At 39.7% G+C, this 26,923-nt stretch overlaps 1 protein-coding gene across 5 annotated transcripts in view; it reads right to left on the reverse strand.

The window, feature by feature from the left end:
- Nucleotides 1–672: 672 nt before the first annotated feature.
- The window catches only part of FAXC (failed axon connections homolog, metaxin like GST domain containing), a 52,206-nt gene continuing 25,955 nt past the window's right edge, over nt 673–26,923 (reverse strand). For 4 of the 5 annotated variants that reach the window (XM_039356076.1, XM_039356074.1, XM_039356073.1 and 1 more), the window contains one exon: nt 22,159–25,197. In XM_039356076.1, the coding sequence (XP_039212010.1) occupies nt 24,911–25,197 (287 nt within the window). In that variant the 3' untranslated portion in view covers nt 22,159–24,910. Of the gene's footprint in view, nt 1,272–22,158; nt 25,198–26,923 lie in introns of those variants that run through there. The other variant, XM_039356075.1, reaches the window with a different exon arrangement.

Consider the following 26,923-nt stretch of genomic DNA (forward strand, 5'->3'; position numbering starts at 1 on the left):
TTGATTAGACATTTTCTTCCCTTTTTTTTTCTCTTTCTTGCTTCAACCTCTTCTCTGCAGTTTAAAATAAATTGCTTTCACATTTGGCCATGAGTGCTTCCCTTTCTTTTCTGCAAAAAGAATACATTATCTAAACATAGAATCTCAAAAACTTCATTCTACTTTTTCTTCTCTCTCTCTCTCTCTTCTTTTTTTAATTTCCTATACATCTTGTCTAAGTCAAGCTCTATGCAAATGATGGGAGACAAGATTGGGCAACTTTAATAACATCCACAAAACCTGTTCACAAATGTGTTCCTATTTTAGTTAAATAAAATATTCTTATTTAGCCTTCAAAAAATAATAAGCTCCAGTCTTCTTGTAGTTCAAGTGCTATTCTGGAAGTTGCAAGCAGATAGTAAAATACAATTAAAATTAAGAGAGTGGAAAATATTAATATTGCATCACAGGAGCATGGTAAAATGCCTTGCATGGAACAATTCTACAAACACAACCAAAAGAAATAAAGAATATACCATATGTACTGGTGGTTTTGCATAGTTTCCTAGCAGAGAAGGAAGACATTAAAAAAAATACCTTGTACCTGCATGTGCCTGAATCGATACCTGGAAGTGTTATCATTGACTTTCAGAAAGAAAAAAAGAAGACAATTTGTGATGTTGCGTCGGCCTTCAAAGTAAGCAGACTAGGACACCCAATTCACGAAAGTTAACTTTTTTTTTTATTATAAAATCACAGTACCAGTATCTTGCAAGTCTGAATGTGCTCCCCTCCCTTTTTATTTTCATGAGAATTAGCCTTGTCTAAGATGCTTACTCAGATTATCGTTCTCTTCTGGATTCAGATTTCTTCAATCCTGGTAGCTGTTCAAGTATGTGTGTTGTGCAGCATCTATGCGTGGTATGTGTTCTCTGGGAAAATCAGGGCAGGGGGACATACATTTTTCTTTCAGGTCACATGACTAGAAGGGAGAAGGGAGGGAGAAGAAAGAAGGGAGGGAGACTTAGAATGGAGCAGTTGACAGCATTCTAAGCTGCTGCCCAATTGCCTTTCTCATAGGGATCCATTGAAGGATTTTAATGTTTTTCATTGCAGCTCCAATCAAATCTAAGCTGTTGAAGTACTTTATATTTGATTTGCCAGCTTCTTCTGCTGTACCAAATTTGGTTCCATTCCCTTCTGGTTTTAGAGGGTTATCCTTCCGATGGATAAGTGGACAGTTTTAGAACCACAGGCCTGTTTACATATTTTTGTTCCAGATTTCCATCAAGCTGTAAAGGATCAAAAAAGAGGGGAGGTCAGATAGTAAGTAAGTGACAGGATGTAGCACTTTTTATTAGACTAGAGGTTGAAGGTGTGCATACCATTTCGTTGACCACTGAGACAATCTTGGGAGATTCTCAGGAATCCTTAGACCAGGGGTAGGCAAACTTGGCTCTTTTATGACTCGTGGACTTCAACTCCCAGCCTTAGACCATACTTGAGAAACAGTGGCCTATCTCATATATTTGTTTGTTATATATTAAGAGCTGTGATGGCGCAGTGGTTAGAATGCAGTATTGCAGGCTAACACTGCTCACACTACCAGATCGATCCTGATCAGCTCGAGGTTGACTCAGCCTTTCATCCTTCCAAGGTTGATAAAATGAGGACCCAGATTGTTGGGGGCAGTAGTGCTGACTTTGTAAACCGCTTAGAGAGTGCTGTAAAGCACTATGGAAAGGTGCTATTGCTGTCTGTTATATATAATATAGCTGATATAATAATGAAGTCTAAGCAAAAGGAATGAGTAACAGGGAGGATATAACATGAGCAACACACACACACACACACAAACTAACATTTTGTTCTACGTATTGTTTACAATATTCATAAATATGAAGCCCAAAAAGGAGAAAAAGAAGGCAGGTTACAGAATAATCTTTGCCTCCTACATTAGAGGGAGCAAAAAAGTATTTGAGCAGTGCAGTGCTTTGGAGATGATCTTCAGAAAGTGCTTTGGAGCGTGCCGGAGCACGGACGGAACACTTGACTGCAACACCCCAAAACAGCTGCACCTTTTCCCAGAAAATTGCTAGGTAAAACTGGGGAAAGCTGCTTGATAATGTTGCCCCTGAATGCTAAATTCACATTATGAGGCACCATTTGGTGATAAATCCAAACCATCACACAGCCCTAATAAGCAGTACTTGAAAATAAAATCTCTCTTCTGAATAAAACAATCCTTTCTCTGGAATAATAGGCAGCAGTTCAAAATAAAATTTCCATCTAAATCAGAAAAACCCTGCCCTGTGTAATAAGTGATGCTTCAAAATAAATTTTCTATTACCAGTCAGAGAAACCCCCACACTTCCTGGTCCAGAAGTGGACTAATAAGCACTTTAAGGTCTTGGACTTCAGAAGTAAACCTGCCAAGCATCTCCTAAAATCCAAACCAAACGTTGCCTTCATCTACACATAATAGAATCACTGTTGTTTTTGCAACTGAGCAACTAGTACAAAAGTGAGGGACCCTTGTGAAAAAAAGGATATTGGACACATAGAGACATTTGGTCATATAGAGAGAATTTTTGTTTCTTCCTAGTGAAAGTGAGAAAGGAACACATTTAACAGAAAGGTTAAACATTTCACTTTAGATAAGATCTAACCTTCTTAACATATGAAAATAAATGAATTTCACTTCTCATCCAAGAAGTTTCTTCAGCTCTGACCAGATGGTGGGGCAATGGAAGGGTTTATATTCCTTGTAGGCAGGATATATATAAATACAATACAATACAATACAATACAATACATAACTCGAACAATAAATATAGTAATAGTAGTAAAGTTGGAAGGGACCTTGGAGGTCATCTAGTCCAACCCCCTGCTCGGGCAGGAAACCCTACGCTAAATATGATACCATCTTTCTTGGTATGGCATTTTGCTGATTAAGAAATATGTCATGGTAGCTGTGTTTATGGTAACAGCTCTGCACACAGAGAGGGCACGGTTTGTTCTGGGACATCTATGGTGTTTGTGATAAAGATTCAAATTATTTCCTGTTTCCTAGTTGTAGAGCTCATTACAGTTCAGGTTCGGATGTTACAAAATCAGCCACTAGTTAAATTAATGCTAAGTGTTGATGCACACAATTCATTGGAAGCAATATTTTGGATATTGACATGTGAGCAAGTAATACACTCAAAGAATTTAACAATTTTATCAAAAGAAGGAATGATCAGCGCAATGAAGTGATGCAAGCCTTGTTGGTTTGATACCAGAGGGGTTTGCATTGCAACAATGCAGTGCTGAGGTTGACACTCCCCTTTCTGGCATAACATTCCAGGAAAAGGGCCAGACAGGAAAAGTGACAAACATACCGTGTTTTCCCGAAAATAAGACCTAGTTTGATTTCTACACGTGCGCCTAATATAAGCCTACCCCCAAAATAAGTCCTAGTTTTGGGGCGATGTGCATATGTAAAAATCAAGTTAGGGCAGGGGTGGAGGAGGGGAGCTGCCCCATGCACCCAGCACCCACTTACCTTAGAACCACTGCAGCCAGGCCTCCCCTGCCCCAACACCTGTCACGCAACTGTGCAAGTTCTTCTGTGGCCACTTGTGGTTGCACGGCCACGTGGCACACTGGGCGAGTGCTGCCACTTGCAGCAGGAGGCCGCATGGCTCATATGCCAATCGCACTGGTGCTGCCAATCACAGCAGGAAGCTGCATGGTGTATCGCAGGGTTCTACCCACCATGACACAACAAGCCATGTGGCTATCTGCTGCAAACAGTGGCACTAGTGCGATTGGCGCGATAAGTCACATGGCCACCTGCTGTGAGCGGTGACACTGGCGTGATGTGGTGTGTGGCCGCAAGCGGCCTTAGAAGAACTCAGGCACCAGTGCAACAGGTATCAGGGTGTGGGAGGCCTGGCTAAGGTAAGCAAGTAAGACATCCCCCCAAAATAAGGCCTGGTACCTCTTTTGAAGGCAAAAAATATATAAGACCAGGTCTTATTTTCGGGGAAACACGGTACATAGCAACATCACCAATATAAGTTCTTATGTACACAAAGCAGGGTTAGAGTTTTTGCTATAGTGTCATGTCACAGCTTTCACCATTTTGGCGCCACTTTTGTTAGGAGCAGATGCCTGCATCCCTAATCCTTTTTACTTGAGATTTTGGAAACTAAACCTGAAATGATAGCATGAAGCATGAGTTTTCCTATTAAGCTCGGATATTTCCTCTTAAAAGCTACATAAATAGATCCATGTTGTAGGCCATTGTATCTGCCACTCTTAAGATGTTGCTGGCATTCTGTCAAGTCAGGATGCAAAGTATCAAAAACTTGTCAAATTATTTTTGGCCTCTGATGGCAATGAAAAATACAATGAAAACGGAATAAGTGCAAGCCACTTACTGCCATTCAGTATCTCCTACTTCAGGCTAGGTCAACCTCATGGAAGGATCAGCCTAGGATTGGTAGATCTCATCTAGTACAACCCTGAACTAGGGCATAATATGCAATATTTAGTAAGGAGGTCACATATAAAAATGTCAGCAGTGTCCTAGCATTTATGGTACATTGTGTCACTTTCAGCAAGCCACAACATAGAACAGGGGCAATGAAATGACACAGTGGATCAGGATTGCTCAAGAAACAGTTTTGGGAACATCACATAAAGCACATCTCTTCAAGGCATTTCAAAGCAAATGATTTATGAAAAATAATGAATATTCTTTCTTGAGGTCTGTTCTCTACATTGTAGCTAACATGCACAGTGCATTGTTAATCTAAGAAAGTAGCCCGGAGCACCTTTTTCTAGCTGAATCCATTATGTTCAGTTTCCTCTGCCTGTAGGAAAACAGTTGCACATACTACAGGGTTACCTGACTTTTATACCATTGACATTACACTCATACATTTCACCTCTGTGACTCACACAAGTTTCGCCCGTGAGGTCATAAACTGCAAGATTCAAGCTCCATGTGACCAGAATCGATGCAGCACAATCATGGCTGGAGAGAAGAATTTGCACTACTTACCTTTTCTTTCTACAAAGCAGCAGGGATACAATATGAGAAAAATAGGTCTAACAATTACTTGAAGCTAACTTGACTGAAGCCATTGTACTTGAAGGCAATATACCTTGAGAAGTATAGAAACAATACTCTTTCTTCATAAACCGCTTGGAAGCTTCTGAAAACAAACTGTCTAGTGACAACAATTATGAACAGAATATTAGGCTAACCAATTTAATATAGAAGGCATGTTTTTAAATACCACTAAGCCAGTGGTTCTTAAACTGTTTGACCCAATTACCCCGTTTCTCAGTCTTCAGTAATGTCATTACACATGGATACATAGAAAAATCAGACTGCTGTTTTGCACAAGCCTCTTGGCAACAGCAGGCTGAAGTTGTCAACTCATAAACAAACAATTATAAATTACTCTGTTACCCCAGAATATGGCCAAATTATCCTCTTGGGGGAATTATCCCAGTTTAAGAACTACTGCTTTAGACTGTGTGTCGATACCCCTCACAGTAACACCATGAATCCTTGGATGTAATGACCAGCACTAATAAGGGGAATCCGGTAAAAGACAGGATGAGCTAAACCAGAGGTCCACAACCTTTTGGGCACCAGGGACCAGTTCCATGGAGAAAGGTTTTCCACAGACCGGAGAGTGTGTGGTTTTGTATGCTGCCTGCATCCCACGGATGGGGCTTTGCTTGTTTATGTGGACTGGTTGCTGGCATGCCGCGGCCCGCTACCGGTCCATGGACCGGGGGTTGGGGACCCCTGAGCTAAACTAAAGCATGGATAATGTTGATGGTTTGGGTGCCATAATTCTACTTCCTGATCTTCCTGAGGGCCCAGGCTTCTCCAATGATGTCATTTAATTCTTTCTTTCGTTGTCTGACAACACAACAGAAAACTAAACAAAAAATTTAGTTGGTATTAGTAGATTCCATGAAAATTGACTTTCCTCAGAAGAGACAACAAAGGATGATACAGGAAGACAGGGCAAGAAAGAAAGAATTCAGAAAAAAAAATAGTTTAGGAAACAGCACAGAAGCACTTGAAAGAGAACAGGAACATTTTTAGATGAAAAGGATGAATATCAGAGCTAGGAATGTTAAAATATGTCTATTCAGGGACAAGGATACTTGTTTAGTTCAGAAAAGCAAAATAGAACCCAACACCGACCAAGCTGTTTATAGTTTCACTAAAATTCCTTGTACTTCAACAATTTCTAATCAGACAAACCTTGGCTAGAATTTTAGGAGCTGTCCATCACATCCAGTGGAGTCACTGGATTGGGAGAAACCTACTTTAATTTCTCTGTTCTAAAGGACTTCGTAAGACTTTCACAAAACTTTTTGACAGAGGACAACGGTGGTATTGGGCAGGAAAAATAAACCACCCTGTTGGTTTTCCGTAAGCTGCTTAAGACCTGGCTTTTCTGGCAGGCCTGGGGTTTATAAAATCTGACCCCTGGATGACTGTTATTGCACTGTTTGTTTTGTCATGTTTTGTGGTGTTTTTTATTGTTAGCCGCCCAGAGTCCTGCGGGAGTGGGGCGGTTTATAAATTTTAAAAATAAATAAATAAATAAAAGTACGTTAAATTACCTTCCTGGTAGAAAAGAAAAAAAGGAAACAGAAACCTGAGATTGGTTAATTGACCATGATGCTTAAAGAGTTGCCCATTTTGTCCAAGGCTGTGACCTCAGCATTAAGAAGACCCAAATTGTTTTATTAGTACTATTTGATATGCATTGAAAAGTAAAGGTAACAACATCTGTAATAGAAATTCTGTGTCATTAGACAAAAGCAGAATAAACTCAGTAGGTGATGCTTAATGACATCTTACTAAATGTAAATTCAGAGATGGAAATATACCCAGTGAAAGGGGAGGGGGAATCATTGGAGCTGGAAAAGGTCAGGTTAAAGCCATGTATGCCAAAGTGAAGGATTATGTTTTCATCTTATTTGTATTTTATTTTCTGCTGAGGAACAGGTTTGACATGAAGAATATAAAAGATATACTTGGGCAGATAGACAGCAAGATTTTGAAAGGTGTCGGTGTGATCATTGTGCGTTGATATATGTTTCACAACTGAAGCTTTTTTTTTTTTTTTTTGATATTCAGTGACCTGTCATCTGGTTTGTGATGTCAAAGAAATGAAAGCCATGGGGCCTGACAACGAAGAAAGAAAATATTGCTTCTGTATAGCTAAAATTTTTCCTAGCTGTTTGCTTTCTTTTTAAGGAGCAAGTCCTGACCTTGAACAGGTGTGGCCCTGGTTACTCTGTACAACTTTTCACTTTAGCCAGTGAACAGGACTAGAGATGGTGCTGCTAGCCTTTGTTTGTCATGTGAGAAGTGAAACCACCAAAGCACACAGAAAAGGTATAAAGCCTGGTACAGAATTGAAAAAGTGCATCCCCTTTCTGCATCAGTCCTTCTAACATTAAAAGTTAAATGGGAAAGAGGCCAACTGATTACAATATACAAATAAATATACTGGAGCCTGTTTGCTTAATTCAAGTGTTTGACTACCCTCCAGTGGTCCCTATCAGAATAGCATAGGACAGTTTCCCTGTAAGAAAAACAAAATTAAAAAGAATGTATATATTTTTTAAAAAAACACCAGAAAGCAATTTATGTAATAAAGCATGTTATTCACGCAATAGTCTGAATTAATCACCAAAATCTAAAGGACATTTTCAGGCTAATAGTCAATGTCACAGAATTGCAATCTGTGGAAAACATGGCAAAAGATATGAACGAGAATGAAAGTAAAAGAAGGTCAGTAGGAGCATTATAAAGGGCTAATAGTAGCAGGCTCCCTTCTCAGGTAGCAGTTGGCCTTCAGGAGCTTTCAAGCTCTGCAGGCCTCTGAAGATGAGCACAGGAATGTGAGCACAGCAAGGCCAGGCAGAGAGGGAAGTTGGATAGTCAATGTCATTGGATTTCCTTAACACCCACTAAATGGTGTGGTGTGGCACAAGCATAGGAAGGCTGGAGGGGTGGATAGAATGATCTGGCACGAATGCAGGAGCTTTGGGGCATGGATGGTGCCACAGAGTGCAAGTATAGAAGGTTAGGGGAAGTTACCAGAGAAATTTGTGACTTTCCTTGCCAGCTTCCTCACTGATTTTCCTTGTGGGAAGCCAGTACTGAAGGTTGCAAATGGTGATCAAAGGAGCCTGGGACTCCTCGATCTTCATTCATGCAAACTGGTTGCCAAACACTTGAATCGTGATGACATGACAGCAGGGGTGTTTCCAACGGCCAGAACTTTGAGGACTGGTCACATGTACCATTCATGCAGCAGCGTCCAACTTCAAATGATTGCTGAAGGAGTGGTCAGTAGGCTAGGACTTACCTGTAGCTTTAAATATAGCATTTAAAAATTCACCCACCCCAAAAAAAACTGGTCCTATCCGGTCACCATGACATTTCTGTATTGCAGATTGGCCAAACAATATCCCTTGTCCAGCAATTTTTAGAATAAGTCACCTGCCCGTCTTTAAGGGATGCAAAGTCACATACCATAAGTAGAAATAGATGTTTGAGGCTTCTCAAGAAACATCTCAGCCCTGGGATGCTGGCAAAGTGAAGAAGCTGTGTACACAGTCAAGGGCACAGACAATCAGGATGTCTTGAAATCAACCATGTCAAGCCTTGCAGAAGATGTGACTGCTGTAGCAGCTCATGAGAAGGAGTTTCACCAGAGTCAGCATGCTTTGTAAAAGACCACCTCGGATGCTTTGTAAGTCCTATTCCTCTTTTTTATCTTTTATCCTAAGCTAGAAATAGAAAATCCATGATAGAAGAAGGGCTCCAGTTAACAACGCTTCTCTGAAGGGAAGGGCATCTCTGTCCAGGTCTTCACCCACACAAAAATTCCACACTAGATGCCAATTTGAACCTGCCCAACACCCTGGTATTTTCTCCTCTATTTATGCCTCCTTCCTTTGTCCTTTTTAATTGAGACAGTTATGAACCGTAGTCATGAAAAGGAGGAAGAAGGAGCAAAAATAAGGGAGCTAAGCTTTTTAATTGTTTACTAACTCAAGGAATTTTATTAAATTAAAAGGCAAGTTAGGGAAGGCAGGCAAAGCAGGTCTTCTGGAATTCTCTCCAACTGCTTCTTGGCAAAGGTCGTTGGATAGGAATTGTGTTCTGTGTAATCAAGTAGTTATCATGTATGAACGCATGGGTACTTGCTTTCCAGGATGCGTGCATGTGTTGCCTCTGTGCACCTGAGAGAGTTTGGATGCATGTGTTGTATCTGTTTGTGTGTTTGTAGGTGTGGGTGTCCACTGGGAAGCATAGGGCAGAGAGCATCTGCTCTATTCTGGGCCATATCACCAGGAGGGAAGAAGGGCGACTCAGAATGGAAGAGCTGTAGCATTCCAAGCTTCTCCCCAATTATGCCACCCCCATGGGGGAAGCATTGGTGAAATGTTTGCTCTTTAGGTCTTGACCAGATCTGGCCTATTTGTCTAACTTGAACTTTCTTTTGCCAGCCTCTTCTGCCATAACAAATTTGGTACCATTCTGCTCAGGTTTAGGGCAATTATCCTGCTAGCAAATGGGTAGGCAGAGAGTCCCTAAGATAGTTCCTTCCAAATTCTGCTGGATTGGGAAAAAATAACAAGTTAGGGAAATCATGCGGAGTATGGCTTCTGGAATTCCTTCGAACACCATGACCAGCAGTGTCTATAAGCGATGGCAATGTTTTCTTCTGGGTAACAAAATGACTTATTATGCCTGCGTGTTTCTGCTCTCACCTTGTACAGTGTCTCTGTATGCTTCTATCTATGTACACACTGGAAAGCATGGGGCAGTTTATATACTCTCTGCTTTGAATCACATGATCAGGATGGAACGGGATAGAGAAGATGACAAGGTGCCCAGAGTTATCCTGTGGTAAGATGGCCAACATTTTACAAACAAACAAACAAACAAATAGAATTTCTGGCCAATGGCCTCTTCCATAGAGATATATTGGGGGGGGGGTTTTCCCTAGGATATCCTTTTGCACAGCCCCAGATCAGATCCAGATCACTTTTGGATCACTTTTTTCATCTTTCTTTTACCAGCTTCTCCTCCTTTTACCAAAGCTGGTGCTATTCAGTTCACTTTTCATAAAGTTATCCTAGTGAGTGACAGACAGGCAGACAAACTGATGGGAGTCCCAAGTCACTTCATACAATTTCTTTCCAATATTTTACTGAATTGGAAAAAAATTAAAAAGAGCCAGATTAGTTTCTTTCTCCATATTTGGGTCAAATTTACCATGAAGAAAAAGGAACTGTAGAACTCTTCAGATTATATACTTGGACAACCTTTTGTATAATCATCCAGTTTTGAGGTGATTGCAGTAATTGTAGCTATATTGTTGCTTTTATAAAGACAGATTTTTCTAAACTTAAAATGGTGTGTTCTGAAATTCTGGTCAGTTGGAAGGTCAGTGTATAGTGTGTGCATTGGAGGGGAGGAAAGGAAAGGAAAGGAAAGGAAAGGAAAGGAAAGGAAAGGAAAGGAAAGGAAAGGAAAGGAAAGGAAAGGAAAGAAAAGGAAAGGGGGGAAGGAAGGAAGGAAGGAAGGAAGGAAGGAAGGAAGGAAGGAAGGAAGGAAGGAAGGAAGGAAGGAAGGAAGGAAGGATAGTCTGTGCATTGGAGGAGGAAAGGAAGGTCGGGGAAGGAAGGAAGGAAGGAAGGAAGGAAGGAAGGAAGTGTATAGTGTGTGCATTGGAGGGGAGGAAAGGAAAGGAAAGGAAAGGAAGGAAGGAAGGAAGGAAGGAAGGAAGGAAGGAAGGAAGGAAGGAAGGGAGGAAGGAAGGAAGGAAGGAAGGAAGGAAGGAAAAAAAGAAAGACAAGAGATACAGATATGCACATAAATTCACCCAGAGAGAAATATTTGGATGTTGTTGTCAAAATAATATGTATCCAGTATCCACAATCCAGATTTATATGAATCTTTGCTGGTCTGGGTGGAAAATGGGACACAAATTGATAACAAATGACAGTGCCACCACAGACAAGTTATGCTATTTTGTATCAATTTCCATTTTTTTACTACTGTAGAGATAATTTAGATTTCCTATGCATTAAATATATCTTGAAAATATATTTATTTTTCCTTTTAATTCTTCAAAATGTTTTTTGGCAAAAACAACTGACACTTCGAGTTTATCCGCAAGGACATGTTGAGAAATGACATTACAGTTATCTTTGGCTGAAATAAGGGCACCAAGGACACTGAGAGTTGGCAGTAGGGTTCAGCAATACTTGTACCTGAAAGCAAAAAGTAATTTGAAGTCCACGGAGTAGGGATGAGAATATGCTACAGTTCCTTAAACCAAACATATTTTCCCTAAGATCTTGCAGCAATGAAATTCTAGGAGGGGCGGTGGGAATTGCTTTAAGGAAACAAGTGCTATGGCCACACCTTGAATGCTCTAAGGAGCATTCTGTCCTTGCATCCAATATGGCAGCACACTAAAATATTATCTTTATGAGAATAATACAGATCTCTAACCAAGAGAGATCATACCCTTCCAATATTTCTGCGATTCTCAGTATGGCACCTACAGGCATTTACATCCTACGGGCACCTCACTTAGCCCTTGCCAGATTCTGTCCCAACTGATTAAAAAAAATTAAGATGAGTTTACAATTAGAAGCTGAGATGCTGCAAAGAAAAGCACCAGATCCCAGCATTGTTTTTATTATCAAGTATATAATACCAGTGCTTCCTTTGAAGGCATGGCCGTCATCAAAGAGTTCTGAGGAAGCTGCTAAATTTATTCACCACTTTGTTTTCTAATAAATATGTGTATTATGACTAGCCATATTCAGCATCACTGCCATTTTGTGAAAACACCCACAACCTGGTCTTTGACTTTTTCCATTGCAAACATTAGTGTACAGTACTGGGTAAGGGAGGGAGGGAGAGAGAGAGAGGGAGAGGGAGAGAGAGAGGGAGAGAGAGAGAGGGAGGGATGGGCAGAGCAATTTGTTCTGCCTGAGGCTCTAATACATCTAAGTTAATCAGAAGAGTATTTAAATGTATATACTTTCACCTTAAACAAGAAAAAGGAGACATGGATATGTCAGAGCTATCAAAGAGACAGACATCCGTGTCTCAGAGGAGAGATGTGTTAATGTAAGAACCAATAAACCAATCACTTTGGCTTTTTTGTTCAATAAAACATAATGAGCTCTAACAAAAGCTCTTCAGATTTTACTCTAAAACCTTGAAACTGAAAATACTGTACACTGAGCCTATAAGTACACTTTTGATTTTCTGTTTTGATAGTTTTTACTTTCATTGCATAACATCACAGGATTAGAAAATGTCGTTTTATACCATCAGATATAAATCCCTGGTCAGTGCAGGTACTCTATCCAGATTAAGCATTCTGGCAGACGGCTAAGTAGGCTCTCTTGGACATGTCTGACGGAGAAGAGAAATAAATTGACATATGACATATGATGTGATGAAAGAAAGAGAGAAAAGAGAGAGAGAGAGAGAGAGAGAGAGAGAGAGAGAGAGAAAGAAAGAAAGAAAGAAAGAAAGAAAGAAAGAAAGAAAGAAAGAAAGAAAGAAAACCTAAGATTTTGTAAGTAGTGCAAATTTCTATTTCTCAATAGTTAAGACAAAAAGAAAAACATGACAAACAACATTTTGGATAGCTATTCATTATAATTTACACTTCAACTACATATGCATTGAAGCCAAATATACAGAATTCCACATATATGTATATGTATGTACACACACACATTAATCAACAGAGTGCACAATTTAAAAGTATGTTATACTCAAGTGCACAAGTTTAAACATGGCTTTAAAAACTAGTAGTTATAACAGTGCTAGAATAATGAATGCTTCATGTAACAATCCACAGCATTGGTTTGTTGCATACCAATGTGTGATTGGTAATTTTACACATAATGCTGATAGTTTTAATAAAACAATGTTGGCTTCTATTTTCATACCAGCTATGTGCATTGCATTCTTTCCACCATCACAATGACCCTGTCATTTTTTAAAGTTCCTAAAATTGAAATCATGAACAAGTTATTGGGACAATAAATTCAGAAAAGTTGTGAGAGAGAACACTCAGGAAAAAAAGAACGGTGCAACAGCATAAATTCCTGCATTCTTTAGTGAGGTTTAAACAATAGCACCAAAATCATAGCAGTCAAAATCCTGGTTGTTTTGTAATACAGGCATCACATTCAATGGTTTGACCAATGAACATGATACACTTTTGAAATGAAGGATGTTCTATCACCAATTCATCAAAACATTGTTGAAGTGGATGTAAGATCCATTTTATATGGGAGCCAATTTGGTGTAGCAGTTAAGTTGTTTGACTAAGAATGAGAACATCCAGCTTCTATCCTCTGGCATAGAAGCTCACCAGATAACTTTAATTAGTCTCTTTTTTTAACCCAACAATCACTACATTACAGGGAAAAAGGGAAGAGAGAATTGCATTTACATTGCTTTAAGGTCCTGAAGGAAAGGCAAGATATAAATTTAGCAAACAAACAACAGCAATTATGGTATTTGGATAGGATACACGTAACTGAATTTTCACATAATTACTAATTTAATTTTTTGACCTTGAAATGATCCCTTACATAACTTGCAGTGAATTTTGCTTTAACTATACATATTGTGCAGCACAAATGGTGACATCAGCTTCTCAGGCAGTTGATGTGATCATTTCTACCAAGGAAAGATACTTCATGTTAGCATATCCCAATCAATATGTGTAACTAAACTTTCATCTATGCATATTTAATAATAATAATAATAATAATAATAGTAAAGTTGGAAGGGACCTTGGAGGTCATCTAGTCCAACCCACTGCTCAGGCAGGAAATCCTACACCATTTCGGACAAATGGCTGTCCAGTCTCTTCTTAAAAACTTCCAGTGTTGGAGCATTTACTGCTTCTGGAGGCAGGTTGTTCCACTGATTAATTGTTCTCACTGTCAGGAAGTTTCTCCGTAGTTTTAGGTTGCTTCTCTCCTTGATTAGTTTCCACCCATTGCTTCTTGTCCTGCCTTCAGGTGCTTTGGAGAATAGCTTGACTCCCTCTTCTTTCCATTTGCTAAATTTATATTTAACTGTATATTGAAGGGCATTGTGAACATAATTTTATAAGAATAGATATAAATATATCAAGCAAATGAGAAAGATTTTTAAGGAGGTTTCCATTAACACACACACAGTATAAAGAAAATTCAAATTTAAGGTGATGCTTTCCTGTGGAAATTCATTCCAACAGGAAATTTCATTCATTCATTCCTGTTGGGTGATAGGATATTTGTAGTTGTTAATGGCATAAAAGCAAAATACACAATGCTTCTTTGAATAAAAGGGCCACCAGCTAGTGTGATATATATTGAGCAGCTATGTTTTCAACCTACTGTATACCGTAGTTCCTGCTCCATACAAAATTCCATTATATTCCACATGTCAAATGAAAAATCCAGAGAGATTTAATCTTGGACAGCAAGAAGAACAAAAGAACAAACAGAAACCCTGGACCTATTTTGCCAAGCTACTGCTAAATTTAGGTTAACACTTATTAGTAAAGATACAGCATGCACTTTTAGGTTTGCGGACCCAAAATTGCTTCTTTGCATTAGTTTGGTGAAAGAAAAGTACTATTGAAATGGTCATATATTTACCAGAAACCATGATTGGGTTTACAGTGCAAAATTAAATTATTATGTTGAGTGATTTGTAGTGAACACGATAAGGAATTAGTCAACTTCCCCATCATTGATTATGGATGACAAGGAGAAAGTTGAAAAAGAGAAAAGAATGGTTATAATAGGATTTATTGACAAATTATCTTAGTCAAACTTCCTTATCCCTTTGATTTTCTTTGAAAAAAATATTATTATTTACTTGGACAGATGTTGTATTGGATTCCCCCCCCCCCCTCAGATTTCACTTCCATCCTTAAGAACCACTTTTGACAGAAAGGTGGTGTATAAATTCAATAAACAAGTAGTGGAATGTCAAATGAGAGGACTGTTTCCAGTTCCTCAGTAGATTAACTTGGAACATTTTTTTAGGTTATATTTAAAATATTTTCAGATTTTAAAAAACTAAATTATTTTGCTTTATTATTTAGGGAGGGAGGAGTTACAGATTTTTTTTTTTTTTGTCTGACTGAACCAATCTAATTTATCCAAATGATAACACTGGAAGTCTTTAAGAAGAAACTGGACAGCCATTTGTCTGAAATGGGATAGGGTTTCCTGCCTGAGCAGGGGGTTGGACTAAATGAACTCTAAGGTCCCTTCCAATTTTATTATTATTAATTATTAACCAGATCAATTCATGTCTACCAAAACTTATAGGAAGTTCTCATTCTTAAAGACTTTATAATCAAATGTGAAGCATTCTTTAAGAACCACATTTCTTAAATAGTTCTCCAACTATATTTTAGAATAAATGTAGGTAGTTAAATGATATATTGTCATGTACCTTCAAGTTCCATGCTGTAATTCTATTTAAATTTGAGTTATCAACTTGGATAATGGGAGGAAAATAACTTTTTTTTTAATTCCTTCATAATAACAAATTTTCCAAAGTTTTCCAAAGAAATGGAAAAAAAAATAAAAAAGCAGGCAGCTAAAAATGTTAGTGACTAGAAAGATCTGGGGCAATTTTTTTTTAATTTTATTTTTTCAGAGAAGGACGGAGAAAAAGGAAGAAGACCATTGTATAAAGAGGCTTTAAGGCAGGGCTTTTCAACCAGTGGTATGGGTAACACCTGTGGTACATTGGCACCTGGCAGGTGGTACGCGACCATCCCCCTGGTAGCGGGGGAGGGGAATGAGCTGAACCAGTGGCAGCACCACACAATCCTGAGCAAGAGATGGCTGGAGCTGCAGGGCTGTCAGTGAAAGCGTCAGAATTAGTGCCACTTTCCAGCTGATCAGCACTTCTTCGGGACTGTCAGGGCTCAGTGGAAGCGCCAGAATCAGCACCAGGCTCCAGCTGGAGCTTGGCGCCGATCCTGGTGCTTCTGCTGAGCCCTGAAGAAGCGCCGATCAGCTGGAATGTTGCAGCATCTCCAGAGTCTTGTGATTTACATTCAGATGCTTGGCAACTGATTCATATTTATGACAGTCATAGTGTCCCAGGGTCATATGAAGTGACCAAAATCTGCTGCAACCACCCAGCAGATGGGGGGGAATAAAAACCAAACACCCCCCACCCCACCCCTGCTGCCAATCCTCAACAGAAACGCTCACAACAATGAAAACCTCGGACAGGAGGAAGAGCGCCACCGGATGAGCAGGCAGGTGTCTTGCTCAGCTGTGGCTTGGGGGCACTTTTTTCAGTGCCATTGTAACTTCGAACAGTCACTAAGCGAACTGTTGTGAGTCAAGGACTACCTGTACTTTATCACCTTTTTCCTTTTTTTTTTTTTTTTTTGGTCATCAAGTTTTTGATACCTTGCTAGGAGACTGGTGGTACTCGGATATTGCCATATCCTAAAAGTGGTACAATGGGTAAAAAGATTGAAAAGCCCTGCTTTAAGGCACCAAGATCCCAATTAAATGCTTAATTTTTCAGACTCTGGGGCTAGAAAAAAATACTGTTGAAGTCAGGATGAGCCAAACACCAATGGGTTTAGGACCACCTGCTCTAGACTGGGTCATACTTCTTTAAAGGAATATTAGTCTAGCTGTATAGCAGGTGCGATAGAACTCAATAAAATATACGCACCAGTATTGTTCTAATTTAGACTAGCACAATGGGGCGTTATTTATACAAAGAGATATGAAGAAACTTGAAGGAAAATGATGCTATTTGTTTATTAATAAAGAAGTATGCAAAGAAGGCAATGCATCGAACTTGAATAATCTGCAGTGTGTGGTGCTATACAGTCTTTTTGCAGTCCCTGTATAAAAAAAATGTATATATTTATACATATATAAATATGTGTATATTCATGTATGTTTCTGCATTAGTCCCCTCCCCAAACTTAACTTTCCCTATAATTATATATTTTAAAACACATTTTGATACAGCTATCCTGGATTTTCATTTCCTCCGGAGCCGCCCTTCAGTATAGAAAAGAACCCAATAAAGCAAATGATGCTTACTTAGCCCACATAAAATCTAAAGAGCATTAGCCTAACTAATGGTCTACACAATTATGTAAATGGGAATCAGTGAGCAAATTACCTTAGAAATTCTAAGATTCTCCGCATTTCTGTCTGTTTGGAATGCATTTGAAGCTTTCTTGAAAGACATTTGCTTAAGGGAGTGCTCCTTGATCCTCAGCTCTGGCGAGACTTGCAAGTAGGACTGCTGTGACAAGGAGCACTTTTGCAAAATGTTGTCTACTATATCAGCTATTTCCTTTCCTGAGCTGGTGAGATTCCGTAATGGTTCTCCACCATGTCTTAGCTATACAGTATATCCCTTTTGACTGTCGCAATATCCTCTATATGAGGCTACTCATGATAAGCATCTGAAAGATGCAGCTAGTTGATATACGATACAGGGACCATATGACAGATTGCTGCCCAACATCTGTGGGCCGTAGGGTGAAAGGGTGAGCTGGCATCTACAAAAATGAAATATGAAAATGAATGAGTGGTCCTGTACTGAAAGAATTGAAGTGGTCGCCAACTGCTTACAAGGCACAACTTTAAAGGTTGGAAATAACCTTTAAAGTCCTAAGTAACTTAGGGTCTGATTATAAGCAACCCCATCTCCCCTTGTAAATCTTCTGAGTGTTAAGATCAGGAGGAGAGGCCCTTCCAGAACACAGACATCTACAGCAAATGAAGTTTCATCAAAACAGCAAAAACTCTTCCTCCATGCCTACTTGTGCATAACATCACCATGCAAAAGAAAAGGGAAAGATTGTACAGTACCACATCACATTTCAACTACCCCACCCAATAGTCACCCATATTTTAAAGATACACCCCACTGTCAGAAGTCTGTGTTTCTGGCATGTACAAGAAAGTTTGCTTCTGCTCTGCTATGTTGTGTCTCATTCTTTCAGCACTGAGAAAATGTGAAAAGGGCATCTCTTTCACCAGATTTTTAATTGTCCTGTTCTGAGATATGGTATTCAGCTTCTTCTAGATCCTTTCCCCTAAAGATAGACCAGGGGTGCTGGTAGATTAGGATTTTCTAGGCCCAAATGCCTTTTCTAGTTCTCTAATTTTCACTTGGTTGCTGTTAATTTGATGTATTCATTGCCTAACTCCCAGTGACTCTTAATTTGATGTATTCATTGCCTAACTCCCAGTGACTCTGGGCAGTTTACCAGATAAAAACATTGAAAAATAACAAATACAACAATAAAGACAAAAGGAACAAAAAAGTAGCAAACCAGATAACAACAAGAGATATGCCCAGTCATTCAAAAGAGACTTCAACTACATTCAGCCTGAAAAAGCACTCAAGTCTTTTAAGACCTTCCAAAGCAGGGTGGGAGTTACTCAGATCTTGGGGGAACTTTATTCTATAGGGCACATTGCAATAAGAAATTCCAATAGATGCCAATTGTCTAAATGAAGGAACCCAGTGTGCTAAACTAATGCATAACAGCAAATTTACCACAGCAGGATGGCAAGAAGGTAGAGGAAAGGATTGCTTATGCTTGCTTTCAAAAATCCTGAGCTCCACCTTTTGCAAGACAGTAAAACAAAGCAACAAATTGACCAGTGGGACAGAAGATAGTATTCTGTTCTGTGATCAAACAGATGATCAGGTTGATTCATGGCTGACAAGCAAAGGAGATCAGATTTGAAATAGCTACATCAGATCCTGGTCTATAACCGGACACAATTCCAAGTGCTGACAATCTTATACAAAGATTCTGGAAAAGATAATCAAGCAACAAATCAGCGAACACCTAGAGGCAAATAAAATCATAACCAAAAGCCAACGTGGGTTTGTCAAAAACAGATCATGCCAGACAAATCTCATTGCATTCTTTGACCAGGTCACAAAATTAGTGGACCAGAAGAATGCTGTGGATATAATTTATTTGGACTTCAGTAAGGCATTTGATAAAGTAGACCACAACCTACTACATGATAAGATAGAAAAATGTGGGTTAGACAGCATCACCACCAGATGGCTTCATAGCTGGCTGACCAGCCATACTCAGCGTGTGGTCTTCAATGGAACTGCATCAACATGGAGGGAAGTGTGTAGTGGGGTGCCCCAGGGCTCTGTTCTGGGCCCAGTGCTCTTCAACATCTTCATGAATGATTTGAAAGAGGGGATAGATGGGGAACTCATCAAATTTGCAGACGATACCAAGCTGGCAGGAATAGCCAACACTCCAGAAGATAGGCTTAAGATACAGAAGGATCTTGACAGACTTGAACATTGGGTGCTATCTAACAAAATGAAATTTAACGGTCAAAAAAGTAAAGTTTTTGCAAGAAAAACCAAATGCATAGGTATAGTATAGGTGGTACCTTGCTCAATAGTAGTAACTGTGAGAGGGATCTCAGAGTTCTAGTGCACAATCACTTAAATATGAGCCAGCAGTGTGCTGCAGCTGCCAAAAAAGCCAACACAGTGCTAGGCTGCATTAACAGAGGGATAGAATCAAGATCACGTGAAGTATTAATACCATTCTACAATGCCTTGGTAAGGGTACACTTGGAATACTGCATCCAGTTTTGGTCACCACAATGTAAAAAAGATGTTGAGACTCTAGAAAGAGTACATAGAAGAAAAACAAAGATGGTTAGGGGACTGGAGGCTAAACCATATAAAGAACAGTTGCTGGAACTGGGTATAATGAAGAGAAGGACTAGGGATGACATGATAGCAGCGTTCCAATATCTCAGGGGTTGCCACAAAGAAGAGGGAGTCAAGCTATTCTCCAAAGCACCTGGAGGCAGGACAAGAAGCAACGGATGGAAACTAATCAAGGAGAGAAATAACCTAGAACTAAGAAGAAATTTCCTGACAGTTAGAACAATTGATCAGTGGAACAACCTGCCTCCAAAAGTTGTGAATGCTCCAACACTGAAAGTTTTTAAGAAGAGACTGGACAACCATTAGTCTGAAATGGTATAGGGTTTCCTGCCTGAGCAGGGGGTTGGACTAGAAGATCTCCAAGGTCCCTTCCAACTCTGTTATTCTATTCTACTCAAAGCAATAAATTGCTTAGCAATTGACTAATTCAAGCTCTTTCATCTCTAAGCTAAACCTCTCTCAGATATTCAGATCTGCTCCAGAGGCCCTTTGCCTGATCTGACAAGAGTGGAGTAATTCCCAGAGCAGGTTCACTAAAAACTTAGGTTCATTACTGTGCTAAGTCTTGTCTTGATTACAGGTAGTCCTTGGCTTATGACCATTCATTTAAAGAACATTCAAAGTTACAACAGCACTGAAAAGTCACTTCTAACCAGTTTTTGCACTTACATTCATTGCAGCCTCCCCATAGTCATATGATCAAAATGTGGGCAACCACCATGTATTTACAATGATGACAGCAACCTGGGATCTTGTGGGCACCATTCGTGATCTTCCCAGCCAGCTTCCAATGAGCAAAGTCAACAAGCGAAGCCGGAGTCACTTAACCATTAACAACCAGGGTAAAAATGATTGTAAAATCAAGTGTGACTCATTTAATGACTGTTTCACTTAGCCATATAAGTTCTGGTCCCAATTGTGGTAGTACATTGAGGACTATATGCTTTTTAAAACCTGAGAGTTATAGTACCTAGAATCACACATTTAAGTTATACCATATACCAAGATTTACAACCCATTGAATTCATGCACTGTGCTAAGCCAAAACCAAACAAATTACCTTATGTCTCAATGTGTTATATGATTTAATTTCTGCTATCTTTTCAGTAAGTTGGAACTTTCTTTCTCTCAGATTTCATTTGGTATAAAATTTTCTTTGGATTAGGTCGCTGCTATGCATTATATTAATTCATCTGCATATTCATTCACATTACATTTGTATGAATTGGAAGGCTCACTGGAAATAGGGTCATTTTATTTAAAGAGTAGGATATTGGTAAAAATAAAGATATTCTGTGTATCAATGGCGTTTGCAATGCAGCAGTTATTTCAGAGGAAGGAAACAAAATTCCTGCCCTCACAAGGCTTAAGGCTTCAGTTGGAGCCATCTCCAAATAATAAGACCATAGACAAGGCACGAGGGATCGAATGCAACTGTCAACCTTTCCGTTCTTTCAGGTATATCTGAAACCAGCAAAAGGAGAACACAAGAGGGAAGGAAGGTGAGGGAGAAACAGGTTTTGTTAATTTCACTGAAAATTCCAGAATGCTGTTATCTTATTAGAGTTGCTCACCCAGTCAGCCAGAAGTTTAGATTGGATCTGGCATTTTAATCCACCCATCAGGTCCTTCTCAAGGACATGGGATAGGCAACTGTTGTTATTATTATTATTCAAAATTTCAAAAGCAACAAAATATCTATGGAACTCTAAGAACAGCTATTATCCACATTCTATACTTTTAAATGACATATGGATTATTCAGGGCTTTAAAAAAAAATCAACCGACAGTATAATGAAGCAGAAATGGCGTTGCTCGCTTTGTCAATGACTTTCGTTTGGAACTAAATGGGGGAGGGGGAAGTGTGTCCCTCTTGTGCCTATTAAGACTCTTCGGTGGTGTTCAGTACCACCATCAACCATACTATTCTTCTGGACCACTTGCAGGAATTGGGGTCACTATTTTACGGTGGTTTTGCTCCCACATCAGTGGGCAGTTTCAGCAGTCAGGACCTGCCCTCAAGCTTCGGGAACTCCAACAAAGATTCTTCAGGACTCCATGTCCTCCCCCATTTTCTTTAACATCTCCTGATGGGGTGGAAATGAAAGATGAGGTCAATCAGCATTTGGGAGGGGTGAGGTGTCATCGGTATATATTGCCACCGTAGCCCAAGTCCTAAAAGTCCTGAACTAGATGCTGAAGACTGTGAGGATTTGAATGGAGGTTTCACCTAGACCAGGGGGTCTTCAAACTTGGCCCTTTTATGACTTGTGGACTTCAACTCCCAGAATTCCTCAGCCAGGCACACGTGCCTGGCTGAGGAATTCTGGGAGTTGAAGTCCACAAGTCATAAAAGCGCCAGGTTGGAAGACCCCGGACCTAGACTCTTCCCTTCTGCTAACACAGCAAATAGTAAACTGTGATCAAAGTGGTCTTTGCTCATCTCCATCTGGAGAACCTATTGTGACTCTACTTGGGCGAACATGCCTGGTAACGGTAACCCATGCCTTGGTCACCACACGGTGGTAGAAGGATTATAACCGTCCTTCAACCATAGAAACACACTCTACATTCTCTACATTCCAGAAGTTACAACTGGTATAAAATGCAGCAGCTGGACTCCTGATGGGAAGTCACTACACAGGTTGCTAGAAGGGTTTCAAGCTCCCTTCAAAATGCTGTTACCTGAAAAGTTTTTCCCTTTTGAACTCTGGATTTTTGAAGACCGTGCTTTATTAGAACTGAACCTGCCTCTGCAGTCCAATCATCAGGAGTGGGTCTGATGTAGATCCCCCCCCCCACAAGAGGTACGTGGGCTCAGACCAGGAGCTTCCTTCCACCCAAAGAATGGATGGCCTCAAACCTGCTGGCATTCAGTAAACCGGCTAAAATAGCTTAATTGCAGCATGCACTCAGCCCATTGATTAGATTAGTCAAGGGCATGGTTACTATTGGTTTTTTAATGATATTATTTTAACAGCTTACACTGAGCTTTTATTTTTGCATTTCTCTTTTGCTCTTGGTTTTGTTGCACCCCATCCCGACTCTGTTGGGATCAGGATGGGTTATACAGGTTGATAATAAATAAATAAATAAATAAGCACTGATCTCAGGACCGCATGCAACAGGTACACAGGGGCCATGACAAACAAAATCCACTACGTGGAAGCGACAGCATCTATGTCTGATGAAAAGGCAGTAGCTCGTTTTAGGAAAAATGAGGTGGGGCGGGAATCTTACAGTAAAGCTTCACAGATAACAAAGCCTCTTGAAAACTGTTTTGGGTTCAAAAAAATAAGAGTGTGGATGTCAATATCAATATAATCAAATAAACTCCAAAATCAGTCTCTCCAAAACAAAGCCACGTGCTTTGCAATGAGAGATATAATAAATAAATAAATCCTACAATTAAACAAGTATCTACTGTTCCCCTTAAATAACTGTAAACACACCTATCAGATAAAGACCCGAGGAGCAGAAGTTACAGCTCCTTGCAGCATTTCTTCTTCCCCAAATTAAGCCCTGCACAGTTATATAGTAACATTGATGGATTTTGCAAATGTTTTAGAAACGTCTTTACACAGTGGACCAAAGAACTAAAAACAAAATGCAGGTAGTCCTCAACTTAACGACCACAACTGAGCCCAAAATTTCTCTTACTAAGTGAGCTACTTATTAAGTGAATTTCGCCCCGTTTTATGACCTTTCTTGCCACATTTGTTAAGTGAATCAATTGCAACTGCTTGCTAATTGAATCCGGCTTCCCCGTTAACTCTGCTTGTTAGAAGGTTGCAAAAGATAGACACATGACCCCTGGGACACTTGCAACTGTCATAAATTTGAGTCAGTTGTGCCAAACATCTGAATTTTGATCACATGATGCTGCAACAGACGCAAGTGTGAAAAAATTGGTCACAAGCCACTTTTTTCAACGTCGTAATTTTGAAGGGTCACGAAAGGAACTGTTGTAAGTCGAGAACTACCTGTATTTTACATATGCAATTGTTATACTACATCCCAAAATACATAGTAGATGTTTACAATATGCATCTAGCCAAGCCTGATTGTCCAGGTGATTGGCCCTGATCAAAAATCTTGCTATGATTATAATCAACAGGTGTTGCGTGATGGACTGGAATGCTATCAGTGGAAAGATTCAAGTCTATTGCAAGATTTTACTAAGTAAGAGGCTCCTTGTGTAAGTGGAAAGGCAGGGCATTAATCCAAGGCAGAAATAAATGTATGCAATACATACAATTTGAATGAGAGAAAGTAAAAGTTGATAACTGCTCTTGGGTAAAGGCTGTCTGCTTCTGCTTTCTGGGGGCCAACGAGAATCAAGTCTGCTTCAATACGCCCAACCAATTCTCCACCCTCATCACTTGCTATGATTGATCTTGCAATCTTTTGGTATAATTATTATATTCTAGTCTGAATAATTATGGCAGCAGAATTGACACAAAGGAACAAACCGAGGAGGATGCATTTTCTCCTTTGAAAATGTAAGGCTATCAAAACAAATTAAATAAAAATACAATTCAACAGAGAGGAGCAATACATGATTGGCTTCAATGCAAAAACAAAACGGTCATTTTTAAAACTTTTGTGAACATTTCTTCGAGACCACTTCTTTGGGGGACCTGTGTTACCACCTGTGCAAGGGGTCACCTGGCACACCCAAAGTGGAAAGATGTTACCGTTCCTCATTGTACTGATTTCACTGCATCGTGCCCTGAGGACAGGAAGTCCACCGAGGAGAAGGTTAGAACACCAAAATGAGATTTTCTTCACTTCTTGGCTTCTCTACATCATCCTGGGAAGGTCTGCATACTTATGTTTTAACGCCAATCCTCCTTCCCACCCCCATTACCTTCCTTGTCATCTTTTCAATTTCATAGTGACAGTTATTAAAACCGGCTGGCCTAGGATCCATTGGAACTCTTTTCTAAGATGAGAAAAAGGTGAAAGGGGTCCAAAGGACATATGAAGATAGCGTTACGCATAATGGTCTCTTCCCGACCGACAAGGGGCTCTTTGAAACCTGAGCCAGTTGGCCTGAGTCCCAAGACGGATGGATGCTTCTGACACAAAATGGAGTGGTCTGTTTCAGACATATCACTTGCATGGTTCATGATCTGTGCTGTCATCCATATCCACGTCAGAATCAAAGAGGGAGTGCCCTGTGTAATCGGTGTCAGGTGTTTGGGAAAAGCTGTTTTCAGGTCCTTCATCATCAAATGTTTCTGTCCTTGAATAAAAACTGAAGTCCTGCAGTGGGTGACTTTTACTCGCTTCGCTGCTTTCTTCCGATTCATACAACGTGTTGTCTTCATCGTAGTGCCACTCGGGCCAGAATTTCCTCCTTATTCTCTCACAGTACATAGCGAGGTTAATCAATTCTCCTGGAAAAACACCAAGAGGGGGAGGAGAATAGGGTTACCACAGTGTGAATCTTCAAACTATTGTACAGGTAATCCTCGTCTTACAACAGTTCCTTTAGTGACTGTTTGAAGTTACCAAGGCACTGGAAAAAGTGACTTATGACCATTTTTCACACTTATGACCGTTTCAGCATCCCCATGGTCACGTGATTCACTTTTGGATGCTTGACAACCGGTTCACATTTATGACGATTACAGTGTCTCAGGATCAGGTGATTCCCCCTTTGGCGCCCTTCTGACAAGCAAAGTCAATGAGGAAGCCAGATTCACTTAACAACTGTGTTACTAAGTTAACAGCTGTAGTGGTTCATTTAACAAATGTGGTGAAAAAAGTCGTAAAATGGGGCAAAACTCATTTAACAAATTTCTCACTTAGCAGCATAAATTTTGGGCTCTATTGTGGTCGTAAGTTGAGGACTACCTGTATTTACATTCTCAAAAAAAGTAGAGATGTATAAGAGAATACATTGGTAATATGTTTGAACCACCAGATAGCAGCATTATTTAAAAATTCCATCACTCTCTCTCTCTCTCTCTCACACACACACACACACACACACACACAGAGAGAGAGAGAGAGAGAGAGAGAGAGAGAGAGAGAGAGAGAGAGAGAGAGAGAGAGCGTCTCCATTGTCCATTCTTCTCCAGAATCTCTAAGTACATGAAAGAAGGGCATAGAAATAGAGGAGAAGGAATAACTACAGAAATTTCTCTCAGAACAGCGGGATACTTTGCATATGAACATCTTTTATGCATTGCTTTGTCACAGTATGAACTGCCTTATTGCTATGAACCTAAAATTACAGCTTTAGAGGTTTATGCATAATGTTTCAGGGAGGAGGAAATGTAGCATGAGTATCTATGGTGGAGGGCCGTGGGCCATGTGTACTTTCCTCCCACTCCTAATAAGCCATAAATCCAAAATGTCCCTCTTTTCATTTTTAAAAAGAGCTAGCCTGTGGAAATATAAAAGAAAACATATAATCAATCTTCTGATGATTTTGGAAGCTTTTCAATGTTTTTAGCTCCCGAATGAAGAGTCCTAGCAATGATTCACACAGAGCTGATCTAAAGAAGTGTTTTAATCTTCCTGGTAGGAAGAAATTGCTTCTTCCTGCAAAACAAGTCAGAGAGCCAGGGCTTGGCATTGCTGTGATAACTCAGTAATGTGTCTAGCAGAGTCAAAGACAGAAGAATTCATCTTTTTAGCGTGAACCTTTAAAAAAAAGCCAATGATTTTTTTTTCTGAATTTCTAAACATGCCCAGAGTTGCATTCTAATGCCTGTAGAGAAAATCTATTAGTGTAATTATTCTTGTTGCAAAAAGCAGGATGGTGAGTAAGGGATTATGGTAGTCCTGCAAGCTAATCCAATATAGTAAAGACCATCTTCAAGAATGGAGGGTGGGGAACGGAATATGAGGATTCTGCACAATCCTCTAGTATTTGTGATTTAGTCTCCTGGTACATTGGGACTTTGGAGGGGGAGGAGGGATACTATGAAGTTTACTTATTTATTTATGCATTTTCTGTTGCTTTCTAATTAATAACAAAAAGAAGCAAAAGAGCAAAACATAAAAATGATAGTGACAGTGATACATCCATTATTAAAAAGAAGTGGGAGGGAAAGAACACATAAAAGGTGCTCTAACAAAAAGTGAAAAAAATACAAGAAAAATCCCCGTAGT

The sequence above is a fragment of the Crotalus tigris genome, unplaced genomic scaffold, assembly GCF_016545835.1.
Source record: "Crotalus tigris isolate CLP2741 ecotype Arizona unplaced genomic scaffold, ASM1654583v1 scf7180000018784.18638703518:1950463, whole genome shotgun sequence".
NCBI lineage: Eukaryota > Metazoa > Chordata > Lepidosauria > Squamata > Viperidae > Crotalus > Crotalus tigris.